This window comes from Bos indicus, chromosome 1, assembly GCF_029378745.1.
Source record: "Bos indicus isolate NIAB-ARS_2022 breed Sahiwal x Tharparkar chromosome 1, NIAB-ARS_B.indTharparkar_mat_pri_1.0, whole genome shotgun sequence".
Lineage (NCBI taxonomy): Eukaryota > Metazoa > Chordata > Mammalia > Artiodactyla > Bovidae > Bos > Bos indicus.
This window is the reverse complement of record NC_091760.1, coordinates 84,812,057-84,837,207: the sequence shown is the minus strand read 5'-3', so window position 1 is coordinate 84,837,207 and position 25,151 is coordinate 84,812,057. Positions and strand designations below refer to the sequence as shown.

Genomic DNA, 25,151 nt, shown 5'->3' with positions numbered 1-25,151 from the left:
GCTGTTTTAGAGTCAGCCTTCTGTTAATTCATTTGGCAGGGGGCATCATTCTCAAAAAAATACCTTATAAATAAAACTAGAACTGCCTGCCACTCCCTCAAGCACATGTTAGCTCTCTATTTTTAGGTAATTGTGAATTCAGATATCCCAGATATATTCCTTATTAGACAACCAAGCTAATGATGTCGTTATAATACCAAATTGTTGTAATAGTTTGGCTTTATTGCAATAAGCCGCAGCTGGGTAACTTGACTCTAGAAGTTAATTATTTCAAGTCTGACTTCATGCTTTTGATTTGCCCATCTTCATGTATAGAAATCTTGTTTACCTGATGGTGTTTTTGTATGCCAGTGGTTTTTTCTAGTTTTTCTTAGTGGATTAAGACACCACTTCTCAGTGTTAGGTATTTTTTGTTAACTTGGATAAAATCCTGATTGTATTCTCATCTTCAGAATAGGCAATTTGTTAATTTTTTTAAAAAATGGCTTCAGCCAAACACAGCTAACAGGAGGGGCAAAAAGTCTTGTGTGGTTAATTTACAAGAAATGCCTTATGGAGTGATTAACAAGTTGAACAAGTTGCCGTGCATAAAAAATGCTATCTCTGATATTAGTCACTCACTTCACTGGTTTTACTTTTAAGTTATCAGATCTTCCAAGTATGTAATCAGACCTGTGCCTATGTAGGAGTTTGTCTCTTTGATTAAGTTTGTACAGTCACTTAAATTATATGTAAAGGATAGTGAATACACAGAGTAATAAGTATATTTTACTATCCCAGTCATAAACTGCCTTCCTAGTTACTGCACCAGAATTCTTCAGTTCGTAGGCTAGTTTAAAGTATACTTCGATTTGCTCAATGGGTTGAGTTTTTCAGCAATAGAGTCACTAGACGGGCACAGCAACCTGCTCCAATACTCTTGCCTGGATAATCCAATGAACAGAGGAACCTGTCCGGCTGCAGTCCATAGGGTCGCAAGAGGAGGACACACACACACAAAGTTCAGATAAATAGGACAGCTTTGGAGAGGTTAATAAGCAGATCACAAAGACAGGATTTTTGAAATTAAAAACATTATTTATTGTATGAATCCTGATTTCTGGCCTCTTAAGTTGTTGTGCCAAAAAAAAAGTTTATTGTCATTTTGTTACAGAAACAACTTGTATTTTCTATTAATTCCTTGTTAAATTAAACACAACTTGACTGCTTATCTCCACAAACTATTTTCACTTTTTGACACAATGAGAAAAATAGAGGAGGTTGTCAGAAAGTTGATGTTTTTCTTTGGGAAAGTAGACTGAAAAGATTGAACTATCCTTTCCTTTTTCATTCTTCGTTTTTGAGCTCACAATCCTAGTTATTTTACACTAAGAAAGTTTTCTTATGATGTCTTTCTGGTACAATGAGTATTATTCTAGCATCACATGTGTTAACTCATTAGAGATGGCAACACCTCGATTATGATAAGTGCCAGTAACCCGTTGTAGTTTCATATTTAGATTTTTATGGTAGCCATTAACCACAGTGACTATTAAAATTTTAATTAAAGTGAATTATCAACAACAAAATTAATTAATTAAATTAAAATTCCACATGGCTATTAGCTACTGTATTGGACAGTTCAGAATAGAACATATTCATTATCACAGAAAATTTTATTGTACAACACTATGTTAGATTTAAATGAAAGTCTTTGTCAATTCATATTTTAATTGACATGTAATATTTCTTTACAGTACAATGTAATGCTATATTTTTAAAGCACTTGCTGTGTGCATACATAATAAGCTAAATACTGGGGACACAGATGTTGGTCAGTGAGGGCCTTATTTATCTCTGTATTTCATGTCTCACACAGGACTTGACATAAGAGTAGACACTGGGTACATGTTTTTTGAATAAATGAATAGGTGAGAAGATAAAAAATTAATCCATATTATTGCTTCTGTGTTTTGAGATAAAGTGACAAAATTCAAGATTGACCAGTCCAGAGGAAAGCTGGAAACTCACTGTAATTTTTAAAAATACGACTTAATGTTGTTGTACTAGGATACAGTTTCTTAAATTGTTCTATAAATGTAGTCCCTTCAGGTTTATATCTGCAGTGGCAGAAGGAGGCTAGTAAGATTGTCTTCTGATTCACTGAGAAAAATGGTAAGCCTAAAAGCCTATTCACATTCACCAAACTTGTTTATTCCTCTGTTCTCTTTACACTTGTCACAAAGAAAAGTATGACAGTCCTCTTTTCCAGACTCACCAGTCCATTTGTGTTCTTTCATCCTGCTCTCCGCATCAATTATCTGTAGTCTGTTTACTCTTACTTTTTCTTTAAGCTGTGAACACATTAATGCCTCCCTCTACTAATTTACTTTGCCCGGTACCTGTGTCAAAATGTTTTCAGTTTTCTAAAAAATAGGTCTTTCCTATATAACTATGCTGTCCAGGACTCTGAAATGTGGCTAGTTCAGACTGAAATATGCTTAAGTATAAAATACACATAGGATTTTAAAAACAGTGTAAAAAAAAGCATGTAAAATAGCTCAACTTTTTATATTGGTTACATGTTGAAAAATATTTTAGATTTATTTAGTAAAGTAAAATACTGTAGTTCATTTTGCCTGTTCCTTTTTACTTTTTAAAAAATGGTTACTGGAAATTTAAAAACTACATAAATGTAATGCCGTATAACATTAAAAGTGAGCTCATTTTTCCTTATAGCACATTATGTAAGTCTAGATATCTTAAGCAGTAGACTAGTCTGTAAATATCTTGGGATGGGCTATATTTTATCTTTAGAACCCTTGCACTCAAGACAGCAGCTGGCCCATTGGAGGTACCCACCCACCAAATGTTGGTTGACTGAATATCAGGTTTCTTTCCACATCAGTTTGGAAGTACCTGTGTTCTTTGCCTTTCTCTCAAGGAATGAAAGAGGAGTAGGCCAAGGAAGCAAGGCCTATGGTGGTGTTATTTTGGTGTGGCTAAGTAAATTTTAACCTCAAAAGTTAATGTTTTGGGGCTCCCCTCGTGGTCCAGTGGTTAAGACTGCGTCCTTCCACTGCAGGGGCTGCAGTTCAGTCCCTGGTCTGGGAAGTTCTGCATGCTGCAAAGTGCAGCCAAGAAAATATTAATGTTTAAGATCCTAAATCTTAGAATATTTGCTTATTTTATCTCTGTGTTCAGACATATATCCTCAGATACTCAGTTTTTCATTTGGTTAAAGAGGTCAAGCATTAGTGAAGTAAAGTGAAAGTCGCTCAGTCATGTCTGACTCTTTGCAACCCTGTGGGTCCATGAAATATACAGTCCATGGAGTTCTCCAGGCCAGGATACTGAGTGGATAGTCTTTCCCTTCTCCAGAGTATCTTCCCAACCCAGGGATCAAACCGGGGTCTCCCACATTGCAGTCCAAGTCTTTACCAGCTGAGCTACCAGGGAAGCCTGGTCAAGCATTAGTGGAATCCCAATTATCCTAGCTGTACTGAAGTAGGGACCTTGCCCAAATGCTCCAAAGAACCTTGTGATTGCCACTATCATTATTAACTATCCTCTTTATCCCTACAGTCTGTTTTCAACATAGCAGCCAGAGTGATCTTATTAAAACACAGGTTAGGTCATGTAATTCCTGTCCTTCTAAGAACTTGCCTTCTTGCTCAGAGTAACAGCCAAAGTTTCTGCTAGATCTGTATCCAAGTCCCTGCCCAGACCACTTCTCATCTCCCATCATTCTTCACCCACTTTGCTTTATCCACATACACCTTGCTGTTCATCAGAAGTGCAGGACGGATTTCATTCAGTCTTAAGATTGTTGCCCTGGCTGTCACCTCTGGCTAGAATGTACTTCGCCCCAGTTAATTTGGTGGCACCTTCATTCCCTTCCCCTGGAGAAGGAAATGGCAACCCACTCCAGTATTCTTGCCCGCAGAATCCCATGGATGGAGGAGCCTGGTGGGCTACAGTCCACGGGGTCACAAAGAGTGGGACACGACTGAGCGACTTCACTTTCACTTTCATTCCCTTCAAGTCTTTGTTTAGATGTTATCATTGAGGCCTTTTCAGTATTAAATTGTAAATTGCCACGTCCATACTTCCCTAGCCCCCTTCCCTGCCTTTTTTGTTTGTTTCTCTTAGCACTTGTGACTATTTAACATATTTTGTACTTTACTTGTCTCATTTATATCATGAAGGGAAGGATTTTTGCCTATTTTGTTTTAGTTCTCCATGTAACAAAAACTTTCTCAACCTGCATCCATACTTTTAGGTAACACTCTTTCTCATTTATTCATTCACTCAAACATTTTCTGAACATGTACTCTGTGATAGCATATTGCCAGACTCTGTAACAACCAAAATGAAGCAACCACTGCCCTATCCATTCTTCTAGGACTAATGGATATTTGAATTTCTGTCTGTTTTTTTCCTGTTTAAAAAAATGTTGCAATGGCCATTCTTGCTTGTGTGTTTTTTTAAATTGGCATACCTAGAAGTGGAATTGCTGGGCCATGGGGTGTGCACTTTATGACTGTTACTAAATATTGCTAATTATTTTCCAAAACCATGTTCCCCTTTCCCTACATCTTGGTCAACACTTTGTACTGTCAGACTTGAAAGAACTTAACCAATCTGGTGAGTGTGAAAGGTATCTCATTTTGCTTAATTTGCATTTTCCTGATTGCTAGTGAGATTAAGATGTCCTGTATTTCTTCTCTTTTTTAAAAAATTTATTTATTTTTGGCTGTTCTGGGACTTTGTTACTGCATGGGCTTTTTCTCTAGTTGAGCCAAGCTAGGGGGGCTACTGTTCGTTGTAATGTTCAGTCTTCTCATTGCAGTGGCTTCTCTTGTGGAGCACAGGCTCTGGGGTGCAGGTTTCAGAGGTTGCAGCATGTGGGCTCAGTAATTTCAGCTCTGGGCTGTAGAGCGCAGGCTTAATAGTTATGGCACACTGGCTTAGTTGCTCTGCTCCATGTCGGATCTTCCCAGGTCAGGGATTGAACCGTGTCTCCTGCACTGGCGGGCAGATTCTTGACCACTGAACCACCAAGGAAGCCCCCTTTATTTCATTCATATGAATAGATTACCCATTTTTCTGTTGAGTGGTTTGTTTTCTCCTTATTAGTTTCCTTTGTAGTCTGGATGCCAATTCTTTTTTGTGTATGTTGTGAATATCTTCCAGCCTGCACTTTGTATTTAACTTGATGTCTTTTTTGATATTTTAAATTTATTTGTAGGTAAACTTATTATTAGGTGAATGATTTCTACTTTTTATTACTTATTTAGGAATTCCTTCCTAGGGTCATAAAGCTGTCTTTCTGGCATTTTCTTAGAGTTGTCTAAAAATCTAGTTTTACAACATTTAGGTCTTGAATATGCCTGGGATTTATTTTTGTATATGGAATAGTGAAAGTGAAGTCACTCAGTCGTGTCCGACTGTTTGTGACCCCATGGACTGTAGCCCACCAGGCTCCTCCATCCATGGAATTTTCTAGGCAAGAGTACTTGAGTGGGTTGCCATTTCCTTCTCCAGGGGATCTTCCTGACCCAGGGATCGAACCCGGGTCTCTCCCGCATTGCGAGCAGACGCTTTACCGTCTGAGCCACCAGGGAAGCCCTATGTGGAATAAAGTAGAGAAATTTATTTTCTCCCATATAGAAAGTTGTTTGTCCCAGTACTGTTTATTGAATGGGCCATCTTTTCTCCACTAATCTCTGTTGTTTGCCTTCTCTGTCATATTGCCTTCTCTGTCATATACCAGTATTCCCTTTGTGTTGTGTTCTCTTTTTAGGCTCTCTATTTGGTTTCACTCATCTATTGATCTGGTGGTGCATGAATAATATAGTACAATATCTTAATGTAGTGTTTTATGATATCTGACCAGGCAAAATCCCCAATCTTTTTCCCACCCCTAGAATTGCTTTGGCTCTCTACTCTTCCATATGCTATTTTTTATTTGTGTCATCAGTTTGTCTAATTCTGTGGAAAATCTTTCTAGGATTTTGATTGGCTTTGCATTGAATTTGTTAAGTTCTATTAATATTTTTCTCTTTGATTATGTAGAAGCTGTAGATTGTATTTTTATCCTTTTATTATCTCTCTCTACTTACAAATAATATAGGGATTTACAAGATTTTGACTTGTGTTCCCTCTTACCTTCCACATTACTATTACTTAATAGTTTAACTTTGTTTTTCTTTTACCAGCTTTATTGAGAGATAGCCACATATAATTTTCTCATTAAAGTGCACAGTTCAGTTTCTCAGTATATGCATAGAGTTGTGCAGCCCCACCACACTCTGATTTTAGAACATTTTTATACTCCCTAAAAGAGATTCCCTGTCCACTCTCTTTCTCCATTCCCCCCCGCAAGCCACTAGCCCCACTAGCCCCCAGCTGTGATCAATCACTAATCTACTTTCTGTCTCTATGGTTTTGCCACCTCTGGACATTTTGTGTAAATGGCATCATGCAGTATGTGGTATTTTGTGATGGTCTTTTCAGCTAGCATAATGTGTTCAAGGTTCATCTGTGTTGTAGCATATATTCATACTTCATTTCCTTTTATTGCTAAAATTGCATTGTATAGATATACCAGAGATTGTATTCATTCATCAATTAATGGACATTTAGTTGGTTTCTGCCTTTTGGCTGTTAGAAGTAATGCTTCCTTTTCCATTCATGTGCAAGTTTTTTGTGGATGTGTATTTTCATTTCTCTTGGATAAATATGTAAAGAGTGGAATTACTGGGTCATGTGGTAACTTTGTCAGGAATTGCCAAATGTTTCCAAAGTGATTGCTCTGTTTTACATTCCTACCAGTCATGTATAATATAAGGGTTCCAATGTCTTTATATCATTGCCAATACTTGTTTTTGTCTTTGATTCTAGCTGTGGTCATGAACATAAGTGTAACTCATGGTTTTGATTTATATTTGCCTAAGGACACGACTGAGCGACTGAACTAAATGATGATTTCAAACATCTTTTCATGTCTCTATTAACTGATTTGTTTGTATTTTGTGAGGCTTTTCTTGATGAAATGCTTATTCAGATCTTTTAACACATTTTTAAGTTTTCTTTTAGTTATAAGAGTTATATACATATGTTCTGGATATAAGACCCTTACCAGATACGTGATTTCACAAATACTTTCTTCCATAATGTTTGTGGAAACGCAAAACATTTAAACTCAAAACATTCTCTAGCTTTTTACCTGTTATTCATTTTGATTTACTACAGTGATTTTTTTTATTCATCATTATTTAATTTAAAGTTTATTTACTTGCACGTTGGCTGTGCTGGGTCTTCTGGTTGTGGTGAGCAGGGGCCGCTGTCTAGGTGTGATGTGGCAGCTTCTCTTGTGGAGTGCAGGCTTCAGCAGCTGTGGCTCCCCAGCTCTGGAGCACAGGCTCAGTAGTTGTGGCACGCCGGCTTGCTTAGTTGCTCCGTGGCATGTCGTGGGATCATCCCAGACCAGGGATCTCACCCAAGTCTCCTGCGTTGGCAGGTGGATTCTTTATCACTGAGCCATCAGGGAAGCCCACCGTTATTTCTTGAATATCACCTCTTGCCTATGTATTTACTTTTATTCTTGCTGACATACATTCTTTAGTTATTTTTAAGCAAGGCTTCATGTGTGGTAAACTCCCTTAGTTTTTATGGCTTCAAAATGTCTTTATTCCTAATTATTATTGAATACTAATTTAGGTAGATTCAGAATTCTAGATTAACAGTTACTTTCACACAGCACATTATTATTATTGTTATTTTTGGCCACACTGTGCGGCATGCAGAACTTCCTCAACCAGGGATCGAACCCATCACTCAGCATATTGAAGATACTACTTATTCCTTTGCTTTCAGACATTTATTGGTGGTGTAAAGTGTGCTTTTAATCTAATAGTCATTACTTTGCTGATAATCTCTGTAACATCGTTTTGAAGATTACCTCGTTGTCCTCTATTTTGCAGTTTTACTATGCTGTGCTCACATTGTTTCATATGATTTTTGTTTCTCCTGCTCTACTCTTGTGTGTGCTTTCAATTTGAAAGCTGTCGTTTCTACAGTTCAGAAAATTTTACAGCTTTTTTTCCCCTTTAAATGTTGCTTATCCGACTTCAGTTTTCTCATTCTCGAACTCTTGCTTGATCTTTATCTATGCTCTGTGGCTCTTGCCTTCTTGTTTATGTTTCTCATATGTTTTCTCTCTGTGCTGCTTTCAGTGTGAATTCTCAGCTCTAGTTTGCAGTCACCAGTTTTCTCCTGTGTCCATGGGCTAGGCCTCTGGTCTCCCGCCTGGCCTGCCTCACTTCTCTCCCCTCACCTCGCCCTTCCCCTCACCTGTCTTCCCACCCCAGGCCTCAGCAGCAGCTCCTAGCAGGAAGGGAGGCTCCAGGGCCAGGGAGGAAAAGCCATGGGCTGCACTCCAGTCTAGAGTTTATCCTTGTCTTCTGAATTTTTAATTTAAATGACTGTCCCCCACCCCGCCCCAAATTTATTATTGGACCTCTTTCATTTCCATTTGTTCTTGATGCATATTTGCCTGATTTGTCTTGTAGTATTTTGTTCTTAAAAAAAAAAAGTATTATTCTGTTACCTCTTTGGAGATTTTACACATATTTAAAAGTACACAGCTGTTTTTAGCCTCCTTTCAGTTGAACCTGACTCTTGGACCTCGGTACAAAAGGGGATTGAACTTCAGACTGCCTATTTCCAGAGCCAGAGTACCAAAGGCTCAGCCCCTGATCAGAAAAGATTACCTTATTTTAAGCCTAGCTAAGTCGTTTTAAAGAGGAAAAAAAAATTTTTTTTTAATCTATCTTGTGAAGTAGAAGAAGAGTTCAAAGTATGTACTTTTCCAAGGTTACTAACTAATTAGTGCTAGAGGCAGGACATAACCCAGAGTTTTTGCCGGGCATATACGAGGGTGGAAGAGAATTAGCAGGAGCAGCAGTTTTCCCTATATATCTCTTTCCCATTCCTTCCATTTTTAAATCTAACCAAGAGGGAGGCAAGAGGAGAGAATGAGTTGGGGAAAGAAATTGTAGGTAGCAGTGGTATTCTGGAGATGGAGGAGACAGGTCTGAGAGGAAAAGGAGAGAAGCAATCAAGAGTTCCTGTAGTTTAGCCAATGTGGCCATTTTCAAGTTGACATAATATTCTAGGTACTAGAAGAAGCTAGGCCTTGCTTGTACCCTAATATATATCTCCTCTTGCATATGTTATCTAATATCAAATGAAATACATTTTAATTGATTTTGAACATTGTGGCAAATTTTTTAGAAAGGTTTTCAGTTTTAAATGCCTTTTTTCACCTTATACCTTAGGAACCACAAAATTGTTTTGATATTTGAGAACCTCGTGATGTTGATGTAGAAATTGGAAATGCTAAAAAGAGATAGGATAGTTGTCCTTTTTTATTAGTAACTTTTATTACATTTGTAATGAAATTATGCCATAGTTTATTTTTATATATTTAAAGTTGTTATTTAACTATTCAGAAGAATGTGTTTGATAATTTTCTGTAGGAAAAAAAGCAAGTCATCTAGTGACTTACTGCTATTTCAGTCAAAATTTTACTCATTTTGGTGGATGAAACTGGAGCCTATTATACAGAGTGAAGTAAGCCAGAAGGAAAAACAGAAATACAGTATACTAACGCATATATATGGAATTTAGAAAGATGGTAACAATAACCTGGTGTACGAGACAGCAAAAGAGACACTGATGTATAGAACAGTCTTATGGACTCTGTGGGAGAGGGAGAAGGTGGGAAGATTTGGGAGAGTGACATTGAAACATGTAGAATATCATGTAAGAAACGAGTTGCCAGTCCAGGTTCGATGCGCGATACTGGATGCTTGGGGCTGGTGCACTGGGACGACCCAGAGGGATGGTGTGGGGAGGGAGGAGGGAGGAGGGTTCAGGATGGGGAACACATGTATGCCTGTGGCGGATTCATTTTGATACTTGGCAAAACTAATACAATTATGTAAAGTTTAAAAATAAAATAAAATTAAAAAAAAAAATTTTTACTCATTTTATCTGATTTTCATTTCACTCTTTGTGTTTATTAAAGGCATTTTTTTTTTTAATGATGTTTTATTCAGGGCAAGGGTCCTGACGTCTCATTTTGGTATTTTCATAGTACCAAGCATATTACCTAGCACATAGTCAATGCTCATAGTATTTATAATGAATTTTTTAAATTAAATTATAGGGTCACTTAACAAATGAAATACTAAGTTGCTTGATATTTCAGAATGGTCGAATCAGTCAGTCAGTTCAGTCGCTCAGTTGTATCTGACTCTTTGTGACCCCATGAACCGCAGCACGCCAGGCCTCCCTGTCTATCACCAACTCCCAGAGTTTACTCAAACTCATGTCCATTGAGTCGGTGATGCCATCCAACCATCTCATCCTGCCGTCCCCTTCTCCTCCTGCCTTCAATCTTTCCCAGCATCAGGGTCTTTTCAAGTGAGTCAGTTCTTCGCATCAGGTGGCCAAAGTATTGGAGTTTCAGCTTCAGTATCAGTCCTTCCAATGAATATTCAGGACTGATTTCCTTTAGGATGGACTGGTTGGATCTCCTTGCAGTCCAAGGGACTCTCAAGAGTCTTCTCCAACACCACAGTTCAAAAGCATCAATTCTTCAGTGCACAACTTTCTTTATGGTCCAACTATCACATCCATACATGACTACTGGAAAAACCATAGCCTTGACTAAATGGACCTTTGTTGTCAAAGTAATGTCTCTGCTTTTTAATGTGCTGTCTAGGTTGGTCCTAACTTTTCTTCCAGGGAGCAAATGACTTTAATTTCATAGCTGCAGTCACCATCTGTAGTGATTTTGGAGCCCCAAAAATGGTCTGTCACTGTTTCACTGTTTCCCCATCTATTTGCCATGAAGCGATGGAACTGGATGCCATGATCTTAGTTTTTTAAATGTTGAGGTTTAAGCCAATTTTTTCACTCTCCTCTTTCACTTCCATCAAGAAGCTCTTTAGTTCTTCTTCACTTTCTGCCATAGGGGTGGTGTCATCTGCATATCTGAGGTTATTGATATTTCTCCCAGCAATCTTGATTCTAGGTTATGCTTCCTCCAGCCCAACATTTCTCATGATGTTCTCTGCATATAAGTTGAATAAGCAGGGTGATAATATACAGCCTTGACGTACTCCTTTTCCTATTTGGAACCAGTCTGTGGTTCCATGTTCAGTTCTAACTGTTGCTTCTTGACCTGTGTACAGATTTTTCAAGAGGCACGACAGGTATCTGGTATTCCGATCTCTTTCAGAATTTTCCAGTTTGTTGTGATCCACACAGTCAAAGGCTTTGGCATAGTTAGTAAATCAGAAGTAAATGGTTTTCTGGAACTCTCTTGCTCTTTTGATGATCCAACAGATGTTGGCAATTTGATATCTGGTTCCTCTGCCTTTTCTAAAACCAGCTTGAATATGTGGAAGTTCACGGTTCATGTACTATTGAAGCCTGGCTTGGAGAATTTTGAGCATGACTTTGCTACTGTGTGAGATGAGTGCAATTGTGTGGTAGTTTGAGCATTCTTTGGCTTTGCCTCTCTTTAGGATTGGAATGAAAACTGACCTTTTCCAGTCCTGTGGCCACTGCTGAGTTTTCCAAATTTGCTGGCATATTGAGTGTAGCACTTTCACAGCATGATCTTTTAGGATTTGATAACAGCTCAACTGAAATTCCATCACCTCCACTAGCTTTGTTCATAGTGATGCTTTTTAAGGCCCACTTGACTTCACACTCCAGGATGTCTGTCTCTAGGTGAGTGATCACAGCATTGTGATTATCTGGGTCGTGAAGATCTTTTTTGTATAGTTTTTCTGTGTATTCCTGACACCTCTTCTTAATATTTTCTGCTTCTGTTAGGTCCATACCATTTCTATCCTTTATTGTGCCCATCTTTGCATGAAATGTTCCCTTGGTATCTTTAATTTTCTTGAAGAGATGTCTAGTCTTTCCCATTTTATTGTTTTCCTCTATTGCTTTGCATTGATCCCTGAGGAAGGCTTTTTTATGTTCTTTGGAACTCTGCATTCAAATGGGTCTATCTTTCCTTCTCTCCTTTGCCTTTCTCTTCTCTTCTTTTGACAGCTATTTGTAAAGCCTCCTCAGACAACCATTTTCCCTTTTTGCATTTCTTTTTCTTGGGGGTGGTCTTGATCCCTGCCTCCTGTACAATGTTATGAACCTCTATCCATAGTTCTTCAGGCACCCTGTCTATCAGATCTAATCCCTTGACTACTTGTCACTTCCACTGTAATCGTAAGAGATTTGATTTAGGTCATACCTGAATGGTATGGTGGTTTTCCCTACTTTCTTAAATTTAAGTCTGAAATTGGCAGTTTGGCAACTTAGTACAGTGCCTAGCATAGTATCAAGCATTTTTCCTCAATAGATACTTGGGTACATATTGGTCTCGTAAGATTTTTTGCAGTGAGTGTAATTGAACTTTAAAGCTTGAATTGTAGACATTCAGTTCAAGTCTTAATCGTATTTTACCTAGGAAGTTGTTTCTTCACTATTGCATCTCCTGAGCAACAAAAGGGATATAAATATCCTTCCTTATCTCACTTCTCCACTATGCTCTTCATTAGTTCAGAAAATTCGAACAAAGATTGAGGGTGAACTTGATTTTTTACTATTGAAGACAGGGAAGTTGTTCTCTAATTTTGGGTTTTTCTATTGAAATTTAAATATTGTAGAGGAACCGGCCTCTAAACTTAGATTTACAGGAGACTGTGGATCCAACTCCTATGCAGCATTAAAGGGAGGCAGTGCTTACCTACCAGTGTTTGATCAACTATTTTTCCAGCATATATTTGCAGAATTAAAAACAAAACAGCTTAGGAATTTATTATGAGACAGTGAAAGTCAAGTCCTAAGTAATTAGAGATACTGTTATCAGTCTTTATATAATGCCTTAGACCATGAGTTCCCTCATAGTGTTTCCTGTAGATGAAGTTTTCAGTGATCTGGGGCAAAATGAGAAATACCGGGTCAGTGTATCATGCACATGTCTGTTTGTTTGTTTGTGCGTCTTTGCTCTAACTTATATATGTCCTTGTTTTTGAGGACTGTGCTTTTAACTTCTTAAAAAAATAGCTTTTTAAAAAAAAATAGTTTTAGATTTTCAGAAAGTTTATGAAATAATAGAGAATTCCTATACATTTTTCTCACCCAGTTTCTCTTATTGTTAACATCTTACATTACTATGCTACATTTGTTATGCTAATAAACCAGTATTAATACATTGCTATTAATTAAACCCCATACTTTATTGCTAATTTTTATACATGGCGAAATAATCACCACAGGAAGTCTAGTTAGCATCCATCACCACACAAGAGTTACAGAATTTTTCCTTATGAGAACTTTTAAAATCTACACTCATAGCAACTTTTGCGTATACAACATTATTAACTATAATTCCATGCTGCACATTACATCCTGTAACTTATTTTATAACTAGAAGTTTGTACCTTTTACTTCCTTCACCCATTTTACCCACTCCCCAAGCCCCACCCTGGCAGCCACTCATCTGTTTTCTGTTATTTCTGTATTTATGAGCTTGGGCTTTTTTGTTTTTGGTGTTACATTCCACGTATTAGTGAGATCATACAATATTTTGTCTTTTCTGACTGACTTTTTTCACTGAGCATAATGCCCTTAAAACCCATCTGTAGATTTTAAAAGATTTCATTCTTTTTAACAGATGCCATTCTTTTTAATGTTGTTATTGTTTAGAATTTTATGGTTGTCTTTGTAGATTGGCACATATTTTAAGATATTAAATTTTGAAGGTACTTTGTAAAGGATTAAGTATTCTTGTCTGTGGCCTCAGAATTGTAAACCCACTGCTTCTGATGTACTGAGGAGGACCCAGGAAGCCGTCTTCATTGCCATTGTTGTTTATGATTGTGAGTAGAGAAAGAGGAGCCTTTAAAAGTGTTTGAGAAATCTTAGTAGAAATTTGTTCATTCCTCTGTCTCCAATTTGGACACCACAGTTAAATTTAGTAGTTTCACTTGTTATCCAGCCAGTGTTCAATTGTAGGTGTAGGTATAGGTAGATCAAGAAAATTAATTTAGGGTTCTTGGTTACAGAAACCTTAAATTCTCTCAGTGAAATCTGTAATTTTAAAATTTGATCTAAGCTAAAACTACTTCACAGATTAATTTTTATCAGAAATATCTCTGTGATTCTATACACAGAAATCACCAGTTTTGCAAGTAAGAGACTATCACAGTTAAATTATGGCCAAATAGGAAACTTCTAATCCAGAAAATCTGTGGTTAAGTCCCAAATGGGTGAAATTGATACATTTTTAATTGTAGTAAATATACTTAAAATTTGCCATTTTATCCATTTTTAAATGTACTTAAGGAAGTGAGTTCAGGGTTGCCGAGTCTTTCCACTCCACCCCGCCTGGCGCAGGCGCGATACCTCGGGCAGCAAGGATTTCCAGCCCCGCCTCGGTTTCCTCAGTTAAAAAAAAAAAAATAAATAAAAAATAAATGTACTTAAAATATCCAATTGTGACATTGTTATGCAGCCATCGCCACTGTCTGTCTCCTGAACTGTTTGATCTTTGCAAACTTTATACCCATTAAACACAAATGCCCTTTTACTCTCCCCTCCACACCTTGAATAAATGCCTGACAAAGTATGAATTTGTCAACTTTTACTCCTTATGTAAGAGGAATCATACAGTTTTGTCCTTTTGTCACAGGCTTAATTTCACTTAGCATAATGTCTTCAAGGTTCTTCCATTTATAGCATGTGTCCAAATCTCCTTCCTTTTTAAGGCTGAATAATATCCCATTGTACATACCACATTTTGTTTATTCATTTTTATGTCAATGGGCACTTGGTTGTTTCCACCTTTTGGCTATTGTGAATAATGTTGCCATGAACATGAGTTTACAAATATCTATTTGAGTTTTTACACAGAAGTAGAATTGTTGGATCATGTGGATATTCTGTGTTCACTTTTCTGAGGAGTTGCCATATTATTGCCACGGGGCTGCTACAGGTGTATGCTGGAATAGGGAATTAGGGCTGGGGAGTAACAGAAGAGATAAGCTTCCTGTAAGAGATGAACTTCTTATAGTAAAGTATTTGTAAATGATTTAAGAATTTTAAAGTTAAGCTCAGTTCAGTTACTATCACATCCAATTCTTTGCAACCCCATGGACTGCAGCATGCCAGGCTTCCCTGTCCATCACTAACTCCCAGAGCTTACTCAAACTCATGTCCATCGTGTCAGTGATGCCAAAGATTACTCTATATTTTGAATCCTGTAGCTGGAAAGCTAGTTCCAACCTACCTCTGCAGTAGGAGCAGTCCTTGGAAGCCCAGACTGGTCTGATGGATGGCAGACTACCTTAAATCCTAAAATGAAAATTATGTAACATGATTCAAAAAGTTGAAATTAAATTATTGTGTTTACATCATAGGCATTTTAAGTTATTTCCTCTCACCTTGATTTGGGCTATTAACAGTGTAAAATTATAATACCTTCATATAGATGTATTTTGGGCTTCCCAGGAGGCTCAGTGGTAAAGAATCCGACTGCCAGTGCAGGAGACAGATTCGATCCCTGAGTTAGAAAGATCCCCTGGAGAAGAAAATGGCAACACACTCCAGTATTCTTGCCTGGGAAATCCCATGAACAGAGAAACCTGGTGGGCTGCAGTCCATGGGTTTGGAAGAGTTGGATACTACTGAGCAACTGAGCACAACACAACATAGATGTTTTTTATTTAAAGCCCATATCCAGGAAACGGTAATTCACTATTAATTTTGTAGATTTGGTAAGGTACATTAAATCATTATTCCCCAGAAGCATCGTTACATTGGAACATGTAGGCAACAGAAATCACTTTCTGTCATACAAAGTGTGTGACTGAAATAAAGCTTTTGATCATTTCTTTTAATAACCAGTGCCATTGAAGTTTTGATTCTGGAGCTTCTTTTTATGTTATTTTTCATGGACTTTTTATTTGTTTTGTAGCTTTTTCTTTGTATTTTGGAGGAGACAGATCACATATAAGAATGATTACATGTACAGATTTGATCACTAAGCTCTAAAAATATTCTCTTAGTTTTGTTAAGGAAGTGTGACATTTAATTACAGGACTGTAGTTTTAGTTTTTTCTTAGCTCTTATTTGTAATGCTTGTATTTTTTATAAAATTTTTGAGATTTTTAAGAATAGTACAGAGGTTGGTATATTTGGTATCAAAATATGTTATGATTCATTTCCAAGTACCACTTTTTGCCAAAGACCAGCTTCTAAAAATTATAAGCTGTTTTCTGGTTTGGTTTTTCTAGACTTCATGAGTTTGCTGTTACAAAAGAAATCTCTTTCAAATCAGTCCCATGTGTTTTCCATTTTTTCCTTGAATGCCGTTGTGGGGCTTTTTTCCATCTTAAGTATTCATCCACTTAAAAATACTTGTGGTTTTTACATATGCTCACAAATTCAGACAAAAAAGAGGTTTTTAATTTCATACTTTCTTAGAATATGAGAGTTTTAATTTTTAAATAAAAATTAAATTTGTGTGCTTCCAAAATCCTATACAGTTGACTCTTGAACAACACGGGTTTGAACTGTGCAGGTCCTCTTATATGTGAATCTTTCAACAGTTAATACTACAGTACCGAAGGGCTGTTTCAGAGCATGCAGAAGGCCAATTCTGAAGTTATACTCAGAGTTTTGACTGCATGGAGGGTTGGCTCCCCTAACTGCTGAGTTGTTCAAGAGTCAACTGTACTCTACTTTTTAGCAGGTGCAAAAATCAGGATGGCTAGAATAGCATCACTGTATCTCAGTTCCTTTACTCAGGACAAGATGAAGTCAGAGAAGAAAGGAGCAAGCCATCCAAGGTTCAGGGTGTGAGTGGATAGTCTGGGTGGACAACAGAAAGTAATTTGCCAGAGGCTTCTGGACCCTGATGTGTGTGGCCTTAACCTAGTGATTAGGGAGTTCAGATTGTGCAGTACCATAGAATTGCTGATAATGCTTGCTAGAAATAGTATGAAACTATGCTTGAACTTCACACTAACAGTATAGTTATATAATTAATTCTGATAAAAGGTATTTGTTTTGATTTCTGTTAAAGAAATTAGAGGCGTTATTGAAATAAAATCCTCTGTGTCATTTTTAAAATACGGAATATTGAGCGGGGCAGCTAAGTATAAAAACAAGACCTTAAAGTGGTTCTAGCTTTCTTTATGTCATCAAAATCTGTTGAAAACTATTGTGTCATCAGAAAAATACTTGTTCCCTGGTGGTCTAGTGGTTAGGATTCTGCGCTTTCACTGCTGTGAACCAGGTTCAATCCCTGGTCAGGGAACTGAGATCCTGCAGTGTGGCCAGAATTAAAAAAAAAAAAATTTTAATGCGTGTATACACAAATTTGCATATAATTTCAGAGACACAGGCCTGACGCCCTGCTCTAAGTCACCTTTCTCATTTTTGGACAGTTTTATTTATTTATTTTATTTAGTTCATGCCTATGTGAATTTGTGGCAGAGAAGATGATGTTCATGTATTGAAGTTACAGGTTTAATTTCCATGAGGAACGCCTGCTGCTGCTGCTAAGTCGCTTCAGTCGTGTCCGACTCTATGCGACCCCATAGACGGCAGCCCACCAGACTCCACTGTCTCTGGGATTCTCCAGGCAAGAACACTGGAGTGGGTTGCCATTTCCTTCTCCAATGCGTGAAAGTGAAGTCGCTCATTCGTGTCTGACACTTAGCGACCCCGTGGACTGCAGCCTACCAGGCTCCTCCGTCCATGGGATTTTCCAGGCAAGAGTACTGGAGTGGGGTGCCATTGCCTTCTCCGAGGAACGCCTAGCTATCCTTAGACTGTAGTCACAAATATAAAATCTAAGTATTTGGTGTGTGTAAAAAAAATACACCCACATGTATATACATGCCACTGATTATAACAAAATTGGATAAGGTCATTTGAATTAATCACTGGAGAAACAATTCAGAATGCTTAAGTGGGTATTATAGCCTCTTTGGGAATAAGGAAAGACGTGCTATCATTATTTTCCTTTTGGTATTGTCATCTTATATGATTTCCTGAAATATGGTGATACTGAATTTAAAATTCAGTTTAATTTAAAACTGATTTTTGGGACATTTCAATATATCTTCCTGAAGTAATTGTAGAAATCTCAGGAGTTCCAGCATTTGTGTGTGATCACTGGTTCATTCAGTAGAGAGGGATGGAGAATGATGAGCATTTGCTTCCTGTAAAGAGCATGCATTTATATATAGTATATTCATACTATGAAATATGAGAGGTTGTAGTACTAATATCATTGTATATTTTGGGGTAAGGTCTTAGATTCTTTGTTTTTTGTTTAACTTTAGATGTACATAGTAATAATCTTTGGATTTAGCAAAAAGAATTTTGTATCCGTGGTTCTCAGTCTCAGTTGTCTTGACATCTTAAAGATTTATATCTTTATATAAATTTGCTCAGATTTGCTCTTTTTTCTTTTATCTCAGAAGCTTTACATGCATGGTGTATAACTTAGGATCTAGGTTAACATGATTACAGAGTGGATACAGAATAAGTATGTTCCATGGAGTCTAGCACTGCAGTTACCTGTGTGTGTCTCTTCTTGTCTTATGTACTGTATAGACAAACTTCTGGTGGACCCTCTTTGAGAAACACAGTCATAGGCTACAGCAGTAGCATTCAGACTGTTCATCTATTTACTGTGTTGGAGCATATTATGATTTGTTTGCATATTTAATAAGTCATATTATCCTTCACGGCTTAACATAGTGCTTAATCTCAGTAGATAGTTGTTGGTTGAATAAATGGTATACATCTTTAAATGATTATGATATTCCAGATAGACCAGTGAGTTCCAACTCTGATTTTGAAACCTGCCTTTTTCTCCCATGAATTATTATAGGGCACAGTTATGAAATGTTTAAAAGAAAATTGATGAGGAAAATAAATATGTGCCACATTTTATCCTTAAACTGATTTTGAAATCAGATACATAATGGCACATTCACATCCACAAAGTGTGGTCATCACTTTAAATAGCATAACAGATAAAATAAAACTTCATTTCTTAATGGTGCATACAAATACATATAATTTGCACCATTGTGTGCTAACTGTTTCTAAGATCACAAAGTAGATTGTTTAAAACCATGAACAACAGCCATTGAAACCCAAACATAGCACTACTACTATTCTAATGTACTAAACAAAATATTCCCCTAGGTAATATGGGAATCTCCACTATCCTATGTTTGTCTGTACTTAATGGAAATTTTACAGGAATGCCAAGCATGGAAAGGCAGCCATATTATTTAGTAGATTACTAGCTTAAGAGCACTTAAATTATAAAAGTGGATCATTGTAGTTTATGAATACCAAGTTTAATTGATCTCTTAATAACTTCATAGTACTGGTAAATAGCCCTTGACCATCATGAAAAACATGTAAATCTAAGAAAATTTGAATCATTGCTGTTAGAAACAAAAAAGGTCCTGCATTTGGTGATTGCTTTCAACCTGTGAGCGCTTCACTATGGCTCAGACAGTAAAGACTGCCTGCAATGCTAGGAGACCTGGGTTTGATCTCTGGGTCGGGAAGATCCCTGGAGAAGGAAAGGGTAACCCACTCCAGTATTCTTGCCTGGAAAATTTCATGGACAGAGGAGCCTGGTGGGCTACAGTCCATGGGGTTCCAAAGAGTCGGACATGACTGAATGACTTTCACTTCAACCTGTCAAGGGTTCCCCGATCAAAGAAGTTTTGAAGATTTACTTGCCATTCTGCAAAAACGGAAATATAGACCAACGGAACAAGATAGAAAACCCAGAAATAAACCCATGTACCTCTGGGTATCTTATTTTTGACAAAGGAGGCAAGAATGTACAATGGGGCAAAGACAGCCTCTTCAATAAGTCGTGCTGGGAAAACTGGACAGCTACATGTAAAAGAATGAAATTAGAACACTTCCTAACACCATACACAAAGATAAAATAAAAATGGAATAAAGACCTAAGTGTAAGACCAGAAACTATAAAACTCTTAGAGGAAAACATAGGCAGAACACTCGATGACATAAATCAAACCAAGACCCTCTATAACCTACCTCCTAGAATAATGGAAATAAAAACAAAAGTAAACAAGTGGGACCTGATTAAACTTGAAAGCTTTGCACAGCAAAAGAAACTATAAGCAAGGTGAAACACAACCCTCAGAATGGGAGAAAATAACAGCAAATGAAACAACTGACAAAGGATTAATTTCCAAAGTATACAAGCAGCTCATACAACTCAATACCAGAAAAACAAACAGCCCAATCAAAAAGTGGGATAAAGATCTAAACAAACATTTTTCCAAAGAAGACATACAGATGGCTAACAAACACATGAAAAGATGCTGAGTATCACTCATTCGTAGAGAAATGCAAATCAAAGATACAGTGAGATTTCACCTCACACCAGTCACAATGACCCTCATCAAAAAGTCTACAAACAATAAATGCTGAGGAGGGTGTGGAGAAAGGGAACCATCTTTCACTATTGGTGGGAATGTAAATTGATACAGCTACTATGGAAGGATGGTATGTAGATTCCTTAAAAATCTAGGAATAAAACCACCATATAACCCCCAAGGAAGCCAAAATTGAAAAAGACACATCTGTCCCATTGTTCATTGCAGCACTATTTACAATAGCTAGAACATGGAAGCAACCTAGATGTCCATCAACAGATGAATGGATAAGAAATTGTTGTACATATAGACAGTGGAATATTACTCAGCCATAAAAAGGAATGCATTTGAGTAAGTTCTAAAGAGGTGGATGAACCTGGAGCCTATTATACAGGTAAAGTAAGTCAGAGAAAGATAAATATCATATACTAACACATATATTCAGAATCTAGAAAGATGGTACCAAAGAATTTGTTTGCAGGGCATCAATGGAGAAATAGAGACCAGAGTTATGAACATGGAGAGAGGGGAGAAGAGGGTGAGATATATGGAGACAGTAACATGGAAACTTACATTACCATATGTAGAATAGATAGCTAATGGGAATTTGCTGTATGTCTCAGGAAACTCAGATAGGGGCTCTGTATCAACCTAGAGGGGTGGGATGGGAAGGGAGATGGGAGGTAGGTTCAAGAGGGAAGGGACATATGTATACCTGTGGCTGATTCACGTTGAGTTTTGACAGAAACAACAAAATTCTGTACAGCAATTATCCTTCAATTAAAAAATAAATTTTTTAAAAATAAAAAGATTTACTTGCCACTTTGGAAAAGAGTGTAATATTGTAGGAATGAAGTATCAGTATTCTTGTCACCAAGGCAAACCTTTCCACTGGAGATGATTACTAAATGTACCTTAATTGAATGTCTTCTAAATTTGAAGCCAGAATTATAACATATTAATATACCCACATGTGAGAGAGTCGATTGATAATGTAACTAGCATGAAGAAATGCTTGTATGGACTGAATCTGGGCTATACAGTGCATTTTTAAGTTCTCTGGGAACAAAGCTCTTTGAAACCAAGTTGATCTGGGTGTAAAATAAAATGTAAGCCTTTGTCATCAGACATGGTAGGTGCTGACTAGGCCTTAGCTACACTGGGCTTCTGCATCACTGACTAGGAATCAGAAAAAGACTAGGAAAAGAGAAAAGCAAGGAACTAGGAAAGAGAATAGCAAGGAACCCCAGGAATGAAAGAGAAGGAAAGAAGCCTTCACGAACTTCTGTAGATCTTCTGTATGATTATTCTTTTCTTGTGGTTGCATCTCTGACAAAGAATGGACTGTTTTTCATTACCAGAGGTTATTGCCTAGTTAGTTTATATCTAAAGAAAATGTACCTGTTTGCTTTGAAAGGGGCTTCCCTGTTGGCCCAGCTGGTAAAAAATCCTCCTGCAATGCAGGAGACCTGGGTTTGATCCCTGGGTTAGAAAGATCCCCTGGAGAAGGGAAAGACTACCCACTCCAGTATTCTGGCCTGGAGAATTCCATGGAGTGTATAGTCCATGGGATCGCAAAGAGTCGGACAAGAGTGAACTCTCACTTTTTTTGAAAGAAAAAGAAATGGCTTAAATACATTAACCCTATATACAGTTCAAGGCAAGTGATAGGTATAATAGGATCAATTAAAAAGTACCACCAGTAAAGAATCATGACAACTAACTTTTCTGACAATTATTTTTCTTTTGCTTTGCTTTTAGGGTTTTGACCCACCACATCAAAGTGACACAAGAACTATTTACATAGCCAACAGGTTTCCTCAGTATGGCCATTATACACCTCAGAAATTTATAGATAACCGGATCATTTCATCTAAGGTAAGAATTAACACTTCTATTATTAAAACTGTGGTTATGTACTGCTTTAAAAAGTGATTTGTTTGTGTAGTATACATTTATATCCTTAAAAATACAGGGAAATGGTGGTTGGTAGATGTATCTTAACCAAAATTGTAAACTGTAAAATAAAAAGAGTTGCTGGTTCCTAATGTCAGATAGCCAGTATTCCAAAAGGTACCCTTAGTTTAAACTAAGGAAGGAATTAAACTAAGGGAACTAAGGAAGCAATTGAACTAAGGAACTTACTTCTATACCATATGCCAGGCACTGTATTAGGTACTTCTTGTACTATTTAATCCTTACAACAACTTTAATATATGTTTAATGAGTGTTTGTTATACTCATTTTATATCAGTTTCTCCAACTGAAGTGCTGGAAAATAATTTACCCAGGGATGTTAGGAGTTTGAACTCAGTTCTGTGTGACTTTAAAGCCTGACTTCCTCTAATTTTATCATTCTTCTATAAACATTTTATAGTACAAAAGAACCTACTCATTCTTACATATTCTTCCTTGTTTCATTTTTTTTTCCTGTGGCATTTTGAAGCTGTCTTAGTCTATTTTGAAGCTGAAGATTATAGAATAATGCTATCATCTGTCATGACGGATATGTTTTCCTTGCTGTCTAATATGATAACCATTAGCCACATAGGGCTGTTTAGACCTTGAAATATAGTATGTAATTGAGGAAGTTAATTTTTAATTTTGATTTATTTTAAATTGTCAGTAGCCACATGTGACTAGTGGCTACCTCACTGGACAATGCAGTTATAGAGGATGTGAGTCAGAAACTGAGGGTAAAGTTCTTTAAGCATTGTTGTTGTTCAGTCACCCAGTCGTGTCTGACTCTTCGCTACCCCATGGAGTGCAGCACTCTAGGCCTCTCTGTCCCTCACCATCTCCCAAAGTTTGCCCAGGTTCATGTCGATTGCATTGGTGATGCCATCCATCTGTCTCATCCTCTGACACCCTCTTTGCCTTCTGTCCTCAATCTTTCCCAGCATCGGGAACTTTTCCAATGAGTCAACTGTTCACAGCAAATGACCAAAATACTGGAGTTTCAGCTTCAGCATCAGTCCTCCCAAATCAGCAGGGTTTATTTCCCTTAAGATTGACTGGCTTGATCTCCTTGCTGTTCAAGGGACTCTCAGGAGTCCTCCAACACCACAGTTCACAGGCATCTTTGAGCATGTGTGTTTTTGTTAGTCACTCAGTCGTGTCCACTCTTTGTGAGCCCAGGGACTATAGCCTACCAGGCTCCTCTGTCCATGGAATTTCCTAGGCAAAAGTGCTGGAGTGGGTTGCCATTTCCTTTTCCAGGGGATCTTCTCGACCTAGGAATCAAACCCAAGTCTCCTGCATTGCAGGCAAATTCTTTACCATCTGAGCTACCAGGGAAGTCAGGATAATAGAGGAGCTTTAGATAAATGACATATTTCTTAGTAAGTGATGGAAGAAATAAAAGTCCTTCTTGAAAACAAAATTTTTTAAACACTAGGTATAATACCCTAGTAAAGTAATGCTCAAAATTCTCCAAGCCAGGCTTCAGCAATATGTGAACCGTGAACTTCCTGATGTTCAAGCTGATTTTAGAAAAGGCAGAGGAACCAGAGATCAAATTGCCAACATCCACTGGATCATGGAAAAAGCAAGAGAGTTCCAGAAAAACATCTATTTCTGCTTTATTGACTATGGCAAAGCCTTTGACTGTGTGGATCACAATAAACTGTGGAAAATTTTGAGAGAGATGGGAATACCAGACCACCTGACCTGCCTCTTGAGAAATATGTATGCAGGTCAGGAAGCAACAGTTAGAACTGTACATGGAACCACAGACTGGTTCCAAATAGGAAAAGGAGTAGGTCAAGGCTGTATATTATCACCCTGCTTATTTAATTTATATGCAGAGTACATCATGAGAAATGCTGGACTGGAAGAAACACAAACTGGAATCAAGATTGCCGGGAGAAATATCAATAACCTCAGATATGCAGATGACACCACCCTTATGGCAGAAAGTGAAGAGGATCTAAAAAGCCTCTTGATGAAAGTGAAAGAGGAGAGTGAAAAAGTTGGCTTAAAGCTCAACATTCAGAAAACTAAGATCATGGCATCTGGTCCCATCACTTCATGGGAAATAGATGGGGAAACAGTGGAAACAGTGGCAGACTTTATTTTTGGGGGCTCCAAAATCACTGCAGATGGTGACTGCAGCCATGAAATTCAAAGATGCTTACTCCTTGGAAGGAAAGTTATGACCAACCTAGATAGCATATTCAAAAGCAGAGACATTACTTTGCCAACAAAGGTCCGTCTAGTCAAGGCTATGGTTTTTCCAGTGGTCATGTATGGATGTGAGAATTGGACTGTGAAGAAGGCTGAGCGCCAAAGAATTGATGCTTTTGAACTGTGGTGTTGGAGAAGACTCTTGAGAGTCCCTTGGACTGCAAGGAGATCCAACCAGTCCATTCTGAAGGAGATCAGCCCTGGGATTTCTTTGGAGGGAATGATGCTAAAGCTGAAACTCCAGTACTTTGGCCACCTCATGCGAAGAGTTGACTCATTGGAAAAGACTCTGATGCTGGGAGGGATTGGGGGCAGGAGAAGGGGACGACAGAGGATGAGATGGCTGGATGGCATCACTGTCTCGATGGACGTGAGTCTGAGTGAACTCTGGGAGTTGGTGATGGACAGGAAGGCCTGGAGTGCTGCAATTCATGGGGTCGCAAAGAGTTG

The 25,151-nt window shown here is 37.7% G+C and overlaps 1 protein-coding gene across 5 annotated transcripts in view; it reads left to right on the top strand.

The window, feature by feature from the left end:
• ATP11B (ATPase phospholipid transporting 11B (putative)) overlaps nucleotides 1–25,151 on the top strand; it is a 121,657-nt gene that overhangs the window by 1,464 nt on the left and 95,042 nt on the right. For all 5 annotated transcript variants that reach the window (XM_019959174.2, XM_019959165.2, XM_070791306.1 and 2 more), the window contains exon 2: nucleotides 22,278–22,394. In XM_019959174.2, coding sequence (XP_019814733.2) covers nucleotides 22,278–22,394 — 117 coding nt within the window. The remainder of the gene's footprint in view (nucleotides 1–22,277; nucleotides 22,395–25,151) is intronic.